This window comes from Bombus impatiens, unplaced genomic scaffold (genome assembly GCF_000188095.3).
Source record: "Bombus impatiens unplaced genomic scaffold, BIMP_2.2 scf_0503, whole genome shotgun sequence".
In the NCBI taxonomy this organism is placed as follows: Eukaryota; Metazoa; Arthropoda; class Insecta; order Hymenoptera; family Apidae; genus Bombus; species Bombus impatiens.
Genome location: NT_176922.1, coordinates 149769 through 161143, shown reverse-complemented (window position 1 = coordinate 161143; position 11375 = coordinate 149769). Strand labels below are relative to the sequence as shown.

The following is an 11375-nucleotide window of genomic DNA, read 5'->3' as shown; positions in this document are numbered from 1 at the left end:
GTTTTTCCTGTAAGGGTCTTGACGAAAATTTGCATACCACCACGAAGACGAAGAACAAGGTGGAGAGTTGATTCCTTCTGAATGTTGTAATCTGATAGTGTGCGTCCATCTTCCAGTTGTTTACCCGCAAAAATCAATCTCTGTTGATCTGGCGGAATTCCTTCCTTATCTTGAATTTTTGCTTTTACATTTTCTATCGTGTCGGAAGCTTCAACTTCAAGTGTGATAGTTTTTCCTGTAAGGGTCTTCACGAAAATTTGCATACCACCACGAAGGCGAAGAACAAGGTGAAGAGTCGATTCCTTTTGAATATTATAGTCTGACAGCGTGCGTCCGTCTTCCAATTGTTTACCAGCGAAGATCAATCTCTGTTGATCGGGTGGAATACCTTCTTTATCCTGAATCTTGGCCTTGACATTTTCAATAGTGTCTGATGCCTCAACTTCTAGAGTTATCGTTTTTCCTGTAAGGGTCTTGACGAAAATTTGCATTCCTCCTCTCAGACGAAGTACAAGATGCAGGGTTGATTCCTTTTGTATATTGTAATCAGAAAGTGTGCGCCCATCTTCCAATTGTTTACCAGCAAAGATCAACCTCTGTTGGTCTGGAGGAATACCTTCTTTATCTTGAATCTTTGCTTTCACGTTCTCAATTGTATCGGAAGCTTCAACTTCAAGGGTGATAGTTTTTCCTGTCAGTGTCTTGACGAAGATCTGCATGATTATCTGTTACAAAATAAAATAAATTTTGTACTTAATTAGTGGATACTAACATGTATTCATATTAACGAAAAGAAATGTTCTCTTTGAAATTTGAGTACATTATTTATGTATTCTACTAGCATATTATAAGCTTTTTGTTTCCTGCATTTAGTACCATTTTTATATTACTTTTTACATAACTCTCTATCATATCTGATACTTCAGACAGCTTTCATCAGATATATTCCTAGCATCATAAATCACTTCACGTATCGTTTTGAAACAAAATAATCTTTGTCTTTCATTTCAACAGAATAAAAATGGTAGTATTTTGTGCACAATTATATTAAAAAGAATTATATAAATTAAAAATTTTCCATATTATCCCACAAATATAGTTATTCTCGAGGTATAATTCGCTGTAGCTTAAAGTCAACGGCTTTTATTTGTGCACTTTTTTAGAATAATCGTATGAAAGGCTTCAATCTGAATAATGCTAAGTGACACAGAGGTAATGGCGTCATACTGGAGAATCAATAATCGCCATTTTGTTTTCTGTTACTACGCAGCAGAAACGTAACGAATGATATGGAAAATTCTAGAGTTTTCTCAACAATTAATTATTAAAGATTCTTCGATTATATTAATATATGTATTTTAAATATATAGAAAATACATCCTTCGAAATTTTGTTAAAAATAGATCTTAAACTTTGCATTTGTGGTTAACGTCTTCAAGATCACTACTGTTACATTAAATTATGTTGCATTATTATTTTATTATTTTCTCTAAACAGTGCATTGGAGAATTTAAATACTGATAATTAACTCTTTCACTGCTGAAACTGTAATAATACGTTCTCTGAAATGCATGTCCGTCATACTGAATCCATTAAATTCGTAGATTTCACATAGCGTATAACCAATCGATTGCAAAATTTGTTCAGCACTGGTCGTCTTGTTACAGGAAATGTATTCAGCAGTAAGAATAAAATAATTTAGGACAAAAAGGAAGTAAAAATCGGAAAAAATAAGAAAATCTACAATTATCGAAAATTAAAATACAACAAATTCATAATGTATATAATAAACAAACGAAAGTTTTACCTTCTTTGTAGTAGCTCGTTACAGCAAAAATTTCAATAAAATTTAAGGAGTCTCACGTTCTGCCTCTGAAAACACCCAACGTCCTATACTGAACTGAATCGAAACTACAGAGAACGTTCCTTTTATATCAGGAATAATAAGTCTTACTGATCATGCGCAAGCATGTCAGAAGATTCCTAGAAAGATGCCTATTGGTTTATATTTTTATCGTCATTGAATCTCTGACGTCGCTACGTTTGGTTGGTTTCTGAGACAAAGGCTATTCTTTGCGGAATAAATTTTATTAAATTGATACCGTTTATAAAATCATTTATGGCACATTATTAGTTTTGAAATGATACGTCTCCACCAACCGAAATTTTTATTTATATGTAAATACATATGTTTCTATGAGCTGTCACATGTTGATGATAATATTATACAGCTAGAGGGCGCATAGGAAAACTGTTAAACAAAGAAAACTAATGATTCATTGTTTTTCAGAATATATTTTCTAGTAAATTCGCTATACATATAACCAACATTTATACACAATATACTAATTTTATCATTTTCCAGAAATCTCAATATTTAAGAAGTTATGTATGTGTACGTGCGTGTTTGTATATAGAGCATACGTTGGTTATGTTTAGAATATTTTTTATTTGGATGAATTTTACAATCAATTGAACACATTAATCAATTTAAGTCGATTTTAATCTTCTAAGCAATTTGATCGATTTGATATTAAATTATCCTAAAAATTCAAATAATAAAAATTGTCGCACAAAAACAATTCACTATTCATACGTGTCACATCAATATTAAAGTCATGCTACATCGCAATACGATACTAGGCTGATGTAATAATCTTGGAATTGATGAAAACTTATTAATTTGATAATAAGAATTTATTTTACAAAAAAATATTAGGATATTGAAGTAATATTTCAAATTAGGCACTGCAATCAAGATTATACATGTATTTTAATGTAATTAAAGCGATATAATTGTTTTTTTAAAATAACATTTCGTTGATATTACTTACCAAATATTTTTGGCAGAACGTAATGAAAATAGCATTTTTTTTTTTATATTTCAACAAAAATAAACAAAAATGCAATTAGACAAATCATGACTATGAAAATAGATTAAAATTCTGTTTATATGATTGTTCTACATGAAATACATGACAATTTCAAAAAACAGGCGTTTACTTACGATACTATGTACAATTTTAACATGTTGAATGCCATTCTATTTTTACAGAGATTGCCCGTGGCACCTAGTTGCATCAAACAGAATGAATGTTATATAAAATTATGTTCGTAATTTACAAAAATTATCTTCTTAAATTAAAGATGATGAATTTTGTATTATGCGATACATATTATTTTGAAATATTACTTACAAGAGATAAGTTATGATGTATAATTATGTTTAATGAATTTATCTCACAGAGGTCACCGGCGACCCCCATGGCACTAAAGTGCGACTTCACGCGAATCACATTTTTTTGCGATTATCAATTATCTCATATTATTTCTTCGCGTTGTTAAATAATTGTTCCACATCTTTATTCTTGTCGAGAGCGTTTAACAATTAGGTAGGAGCGTTTATTATACTTTTATATGCTACAAAAATTTTTGCACTTCATGTCTTCTATTTAATTTTTTATAAGTCGTAAAATATTGTGAAGACTGTGCTGATTCACCCTTACTTTGTTTAGAGTATTTCAACATGACACATCGCAATATGCACACATAATAGGTCTATATTTCACGTATAAATAAAACTATTTCTATATGTTTTATGTTTCATTAATTTCGTCATACCATTGTACTAACAATGGTAATAATGAAAAATTTATAACTATTGACATTTGTTTAAATTATGTATTTCTACTAATCTTGTCGCTCCGGCTACCGGTGACCCCCGTGGCATTCAACGTGCTAATTTAATATTTCATCATTAACATCGAAGTAACCAGCTTTAAGTACCTAGACAATTATGTAATTGATCAATAATTACAACAAATCATTAGTATAAGGAAAAAAAACGAAAAATCTCGCAGATAATATAGCTGAACTCTAAGAACAATATATTTACCTTCTACTATCGAAGTACGTTTATAATAAAACACGTAATAGCTTTTCTCACATGAAATAAATCACATATTGTTCTTAAAAGTAAAGTATAATTAGAATGGCACAGCGAATGTTTGATATGATTTTTCTATATGAAAAAAATATAACGTAATTCCCACCTTAATTTCAGTACATCATCCAGTTCTCAATACTGAAAAGATAATATATATTATTTAGATTTGAAACTTTATAAAGGCTCTACACACACGTTTTTGTAGATTTGAGGTACTGAATGAAAAAAATTTGTGAATTTCCTTTGTAATATATCTGCAGATATGTAGCGCATTACATTACATTAATATTTGGTTTAACAAATAATAATAAATTAAAGATATTACACATGTCTCTCATATATTTAAATATATACAAACATACTTTAATTAATACTGTAAAACAGAAAAAACGAAAATGGCTTAATACTCTGTCTTATAATGATTCAAAACCTGTATCAGCCCAACCTAATTAAAGGACGAAGATAAGAAGCAGAAAGATCGAAATTATGAAATTTAAATATCATTAATACACTTATTTGAAAGGACTAGTTGCACCAAACAGAATGAATGTTATATGAAATTATGTTCGTAATTTATATAAATTATCTTCTTAAATTAAACGTAAATTATATTTCCTTTGCTTTTATATCCTATCTTCTACAAGTTTCATTAAAAAATTAATACAATATCAGTCTCAGTTCTACTCGGTGCCATCCAAAAATAAATTAACTTTCTTTTTATCTCAAGTGTTCTTTTTTTCTGTAAAAGATTAGCTAATTATAATCTTACAATCGAAGTGCTATTGTGTGTGTGGCCTTCTTGTTAAAGAGGATGCTTATTATCAACTCATCTTATTTGTAAAAGCTCTTACACGATATTGTAATATGCAAAGGAATATGGAAGTGAAGAAAACCTTATTCTTATCTCATGCATGTTCGATTTATTCAATCATTGCATGTGTACAACAGAAGATTCATACACTAGGTCAAAAAAATTTATTAAATGTGAACATTTTGAAATAGTATTCAATTTCCGGTGAAATTTGTAAACAAACTACAGGAAAATATTAAGAATTCTTGACACGTGCACTTAACCCTCATTAGACAGCAAAGCGTTTATTTTAATGATTGATTTTTCAACTCTGCTTTCTTGGAATCTTCTGCGTGAATCAGTACACGCGGTGTGAACATACGTTGTTAGGAGTTGTTTATGCAGGGAAACATTCTGCACTTCTTTACGACTACACACACAACATACACACGAATTCTCAATACAAACTAACCTACTTTTAACTTTTCAAAACTTATAAATGTTCAGTTTTTACACCACCCTTTCTATTAAACTTTTTCGTCATACATTGTGACTTTGAAATATAGCTAAATAAGTAATTCAAAACTAATTAACGCATTCATCATTTCCTTTGACAAAATCCTAGTGCTGGAACTAATCGTACCAATTGCCTGTTTGGGAAAGATCTTTAGTCTTTTTAGAAGTATCCAGTGAAATATTTGCAAAAGTGTAACTATTTTAAAAGTAACATCATGCTTATTTTTATAATAATTCTAAAAACTAGAATTTACGTAAAATAAATTTAATAAATGAAATCCGAAATATTGCATTATTTTAAAGATGTTTGGAACTTGCTAAAAAATTAAGTTGCTCATAACAGACAAAGCAATGCATAATGTTTTGTCATTAAAATATTAAACTTAGTACTAATAGAAACGTGATAACTCTATGATATTATTATACATTCAAAAACAAAGTCAAGGTGCAATGATATAATCCGACCTAATAATTTCTTTCGCCATTAAAATCACGATTGCGAATTAAAACGATGCGCTATTGGTTGTCCAAAGGGAGATACATTCCAAATAATTACAATACTGTATTAATAGATCATTAGTCTTGTTTTAAACTTTGATATCTTTCCAATATAGAAACAACCTCATTGAACAAGCAATTGACACGAGAAAATTTTATTTCTTATACTATATAAGTTATGAGTAAATCGATAAAGCGAATATTTTGGTAGATCTACTTGGAGTCAGTCTCCATTTTGATCTCCTCTGCTTTTTTATCCTTTTTTGAAGCTTCACTATCTGTTCCTTCTCCATTACTGTTGTCACGTCTTCGTTTTCTAGCATATCGGCCCTTATATTTAGGTGGCGGAAGTTGTTCCATGCCCAAAACTTTATGAATTTGACGAAATGCAACTAATCGTAAAGCATGTTGCGCTGAAGCAGTTATATCTTCCCTTTGTTGGGCTGTCATATTGCCTATTGCATCAACTGGCTCTTTTTCGCACGGATCAGATAATCCTATGAAGAAATACATTATTTATAACCAGTGTAATTCAATACAAAACTATATAAAATTTTATATAAGTATATAAAAATCAGATTGCCAATCATCTATGCAATACTGCAAAATTTCCATTGAGATAAAAAAATCGAAATACTCGATCTTGGAACCTACAATGGATTTCACAATACACTCAGTCTCGTCATCAAAATCATCATTTGGTTTTACGATTTTAAAAAATTTGAATTTTTGTACTGATTATATTAATTAGCGGGAAGATATTACGATATACCTGGGCTTCCTGGAAGCAATATTCCGCCAGCAACGCATTCTAGAAGTCTTCTTAATGCTTCACCTGGACTAAGAGGTCCTCCAGCAGTACTAATCACTTTCTCAGTTAACAATTCTAGTGCCTGAAAGAAGATTGAACACCTGTTTGTTTCTATCTAATCCTTATATTCTGACCGGGACTGAATCCAGCCAAAATATAAAGAAGAGTCTATATCAGAAATTCTACATTAACGTGAAATAGACAAAATCCTCGGCCACTATACAAGACAATACTGTATTCAGTTTTGAATTTTTTGAATTATCAATGAATAGTTACAAACCACTTTGTTCTACTTCTAATAAAATCAGATATCATATATGTATCATAAAAGAGTCGTTTCATACTAACCCATGGGTTTAATGGTCCCCACGTGGGTACACGGTTACAAAGATCACGCATTATGCGAATGACCATAACACAGCTCTGCAGTGAAGTTGCTCTAGCCTGTTAAATACGATCAGTATTTTAGTACATACAATTTGATACACACTTTAAAGTCTCTGAGTCTTCTGGAGATGCGACACCCTAAACTACTTTTAATTTGCTTTGTGTGGGCTTTAGCTATCCTCCCAGCCTCGTGCCTATAGCTCCTAAATATTAGCCCATATCAAAATTATCGGGTGTTTATTAAGTATTTCCTGAACAATTAATGCCTAACATAATATTTAAAAAAAAGTGCAACGTATCAGAAAAACTGTACACTTGTCGAACTGCCAAATACAACTATTGAACTTATAACTGAAAAACACCCGATATACTTATGACACCACTGTGTGTTTGTGCTTGTCTGTCTTTCAATATTTAACAGTGCTTTCAATGCACATTATGTAGAAAGTATGAAATAAAGTACATATGTATAAAGAGAAATACACTAACTTCAAGGATTTCTAAGACAGACCTAGAACAGACTCAGTCTAGGCTACAATGCATTAAGATTAATCCAGAATAATGAATAAGCTTGATCATAAGCATCGTAAAGCAATTTAGTGCATTATAAACAAAACAAACAAAACTACATCTTTTGAAGAAAAATTACGTACTTTTAACACGACTTTCTGCAAACAGTTTCCTATTATTCTGGATGTTGATGATTTGAAGTAAAGCAAATGTAAATGCTTTTGATGTGCATTAATATTTTAAATGCTACAATTCACGTTTACATTATGCTTATACTTCTTGCCTGAGACTATCTGATTGCACGTTCGATGTATTCTGTTTCTGAAATTATGCTATACATACACTTCTTTCTCTTCCTTTTTCCCTTTTTAAACAAATTCTGCCAATAATAAAATATTGCCACTACCATCCACTTATAATAACTAACACATTGATTATAAATTACAAATAGTACATGACAAAGATTTTCGGATTAACTACCATAAAATGTAATATTAGTGGATAAAGTGGATTGGCAAACCTACAAAACTGAAACATCAAACGTGATCAAATAAACATTTCAGACAAAATCATATCAACAAGAAGATAGATAGTAATAAAAATAAAATTGTCACAAGGCTGGAAGTTCTAAGACTGCTCTTTTTGGCGGACAGAGAGAGAGGACAACTTGCACGCGTTTCACGTATTAGGAAAAAATAACAGAAAACAGTCACTAGTGCCAACAAAATGGCACTGACAATTCGAGATCTTGAACTGAGAGTTGATTGATTCAAACCTGAAACCACTTGGCATGCCTGAGTGCAGCTAAAGCCTCCAAACACTTAGCCTTGGGAAGTACATCCGGTGGATCCGGTTTCGTCACAGCGGGCGCCGCGGGCGTTGTTTGCGGTTGAGCAGCTCCCTGTTGCTGCTGTCCAGCATTATCTGAGATTCCAACAAAGAAAGCACAACACGCTTAGACAACACTTAGAGTGTTTGATCATGCCCAACTTGGGTTTTCCCTCTATGTATAATTATATTTTAACTCAAGTACATCAAACTTGAGGGCATAGTCTAAAACATTCTCATTGAAATAAAAATAAACCTAATCGAATGTAGTACATAACAATGATGCATTACTCCTATTCCTGGACGTCCTTTCTTCGCGTTACAAAAGAACGACCGACGTTTCTTACTAAAATTGACAGCGTTACTTAAAATTGAATATTAAAATAACGCTATCAAAAGAATCGTCGGTTAAGAATAAGGAGTTAACTGCGCATTGTGTATTATGCGTACAGCATTCGATGATAGAGGGTTTTCATTAAAATTATTAATGCATGATCAAAAAGTCCATAGTTTTAAGATTGCCTCAGCGTTGTTTCCTCATACCAAAAGCGTGTCCACGTTCATAATAACATATTATCTTCCTTAATGGAGACTCCAGCTTAACTATTATCGACATAACTTATAAAGTATACTACTACAAATTAACTTAAAACGAAGAAAAGCGACATCTAATCGTACCAAGTTTACGCTCTCTCTTTTCCGTTAAAAAATGGCTGTTAATATATTTCTATCTACGCTCTTACATATTTTTAAATAGTAATGCCTTTCAAAAATATAAATTATACTCAGTCGTGGACACACTAAAATGCGGCTGTATCAAAAAGAAAAAGGAATTTTTCATGTTAGAGCGTATATACACTGGCAACCGTTGAAGTCCTTGGCTGCCCCTGCATCATCCTGGTGCTTAGAAAAATTTACAAAGAAGCTTTTGGGCCATGAAAAGAACAAACAAAATTCATAAACCACGTTTTCAAGAAAGTAGCATGAAAATAAAAAATGCTTTCTGTAAAATCTCTAAAATTATCAGTTATCCTTTTCTTGGCCACTATGAAAATATAAAACGATCAAATCACCTGCAGCAGCAGCTGGTTTGGGAGTTTCGCGCATTAAAGGACTGGTAAGTGTTACGCTAACAGTCACGCTGCCTCCTGAAACAGTTAATGCTGCTGACTCTGGGTGTTTCCCAACATTGTAAGTATCCTCGGGAGCTACGATCTTCAACTGTGCCGGAAGTATCTCAGCAACTTTATTTAATAATGATCTGTAAATAAGAAAATATTTATATATGAATTTGTGTACAAAATTAATATATTTATATACAAATACATAAATTTTTCCAACTAACCGTGTTGGTTTTTCTGCACACAGGACTACAAGACAAACGTGATTGTCACCAGATAATAGAAGTCCCTTCGCTAAATTGCCAACACGCATTACCCCTCTTAATATCCTGGAATCTTCTTTTTCCTTTTGGAATGAAAACAAATTGCCGTCGCTGCCATCTTCTTTCTGCGGCGTTATTGTTTTCTTTTTGTCAGAATCTTCTTTAATTTTGACTATATCTGCATTTTGTTGCTGTTGTTGTGACTGCTGTTGTTGAGGTTGCTGCGGTGTAGTCGTAGTTGGAGCCGTTGAAGTAGCATTAGTAATAGATGGAGCTGTTTTCTTGCCTGCAATTATAAAAATATTTTAACTATACTACAGATATAAAATATAAAATAAGAAAAAGATAAAAAAAGAAATAATTACCTGCTTCTGCCAATGTATCAGATACAAATTTCAATGCCTTTTCAGTATGTGAAACGATCTTCTGAACTGCCAGCAGTTCCTGTTCTTTAGGATATATGGTGGTATGATGAGCTAATACATGTTTGTCATCTGATGAATCTGGCCTTCTTTGAGGACCAGGGAACATCATCATCGGTGGTGGTCCTGGGAAAGGACGTGGCATTGGTGGAGCTCCAGGTCCACGTCCATAGCGTCGATACCACTCATAGTACTCACATTCTTCTTCATAGCGTCGTCTTTCTTCCCAATACATCATTTCCTCATCCATCATTGGACCCATAGGTCCCAATTGATTAATTTCTTCTCTACGTCGTAAATAATCGTCTCGCATTTGTTGTCTACGAAATTTTTCTTCTAACATCTTTCTTTGCTTCAAACTTGGTTTCATATCAACAACTAAGTCGGGATTAACTTTTTTCTTATAAGCAAATCTGTGTCGCCTTCCTTTCATATGCATATCTTTGGCATTGGGGTCATTAAATCTGCATTCACAAAGCTTACAATTAAAACTTATGATTTTTCCATCTTCGGATTTGTTTTCTTCTATGTACTCTTGACCAACTGGTTGAATATCTTTTTCATCAACAGCTGCTTCTTCGACAGTTTCCTCTGTTGCAGTTTCTTCTGTCTTAATTTCCGGGGCTTGATTTTGATTTACAGTCCCCAAATTTCCAGCTGCAAATATTACACATGATATTAATATGTATTTCGTAGCTATCAAATTTGTATATTCAATTTAACATAGAATGTGTATCTGTAAAAAAAAAGATTACTTACAAGCAACAAAGTTAATTTTAGGAGTAGCTGTTACAGTTGGCTTCTTAACCCCTGTAGTTTTAGCTGCGGCTGCTGGTTTTGGGTTCAAAACTGTTGGATCTGCACTTGGTATCGGTTTACCAAGTTTAGTGTGTAACTTAACAACTTTTTGATGTTTAGCCCCCCTAATATGAGCAGCATAAGCATCATTTCCAGTACAAGTTACATCACAAAGTTCGCAACGTAGACTGTTGCCTGCGCCACGTGCCGGTGGTTGTTGCGGTACTTTCAGAGAAGCTTCTTTCTTCTTATGTTTTTGGCCCTCCAGATGCTCACGGTACGTTTGAGGTCCAGCACAGCTGATCTTACAGACATCGCAATAGTGTAGTTGTTGTGGCTTAGGGGGCTGCTTGGGCCGCATTGCCTTCATTCCTCCCCCTCCAGTGCCAAATCCCTTTCGTCCGTAGCCCTGCCAACCTCCAGTCTTCTGGTTAGTTGAATTGCTGTTTGCACTCTGTTGGGCTACATACATAGTCGCAGCGCTA

General features: G+C 32.8%; 2 protein-coding genes across 3 annotated transcripts in view; both read right to left on the bottom strand.

The window, feature by feature from the left end:
• The window catches only part of LOC100747610 (polyubiquitin-C), a gene marked incomplete in the record, with an annotated part of 2729 nt that extends 1790 nt beyond the window's left edge, over window positions 1-939 (bottom strand). The window contains 2 exon segments of the mRNA XM_033321812.1: window positions 1-725; window positions 915-939. Coding sequence (XP_033177703.1) covers window positions 1-719 — 719 coding nt within the window.
• A 2927-nt stretch (window positions 940-3866) lies between these two features.
• LOC100747494 (zinc finger RNA-binding protein) overlaps window positions 3867-11375 on the bottom strand; it is a 9223-nt gene continuing 1714 nt past the window's right edge. The window contains exons 5-12 of one of the 2 annotated variants that reach the window (XM_003491071.4): window positions 10852-11375; window positions 10036-10749; window positions 9632-9956; window positions 9360-9547; window positions 8234-8382; window positions 6910-7005; window positions 6523-6643; window positions 3867-6247 (exon numbers count right to left, since the gene is read on the bottom strand). In XM_003491071.4, the coding sequence (XP_003491119.1) occupies window positions 5964-6247; window positions 6523-6643; window positions 6910-7005; window positions 8234-8382; window positions 9360-9547; window positions 9632-9956; window positions 10036-10749; window positions 10852-11375 (2401 nt within the window). In that variant the 3' untranslated portion in view covers window positions 3867-5963. The remainder of the gene's footprint in view (window positions 6248-6522; window positions 6644-6909; window positions 7006-8233; window positions 8383-9359; window positions 9548-9631; window positions 9957-10035; window positions 10750-10851) is intronic. The other variant, XM_012387974.3, reaches the window with a different exon arrangement.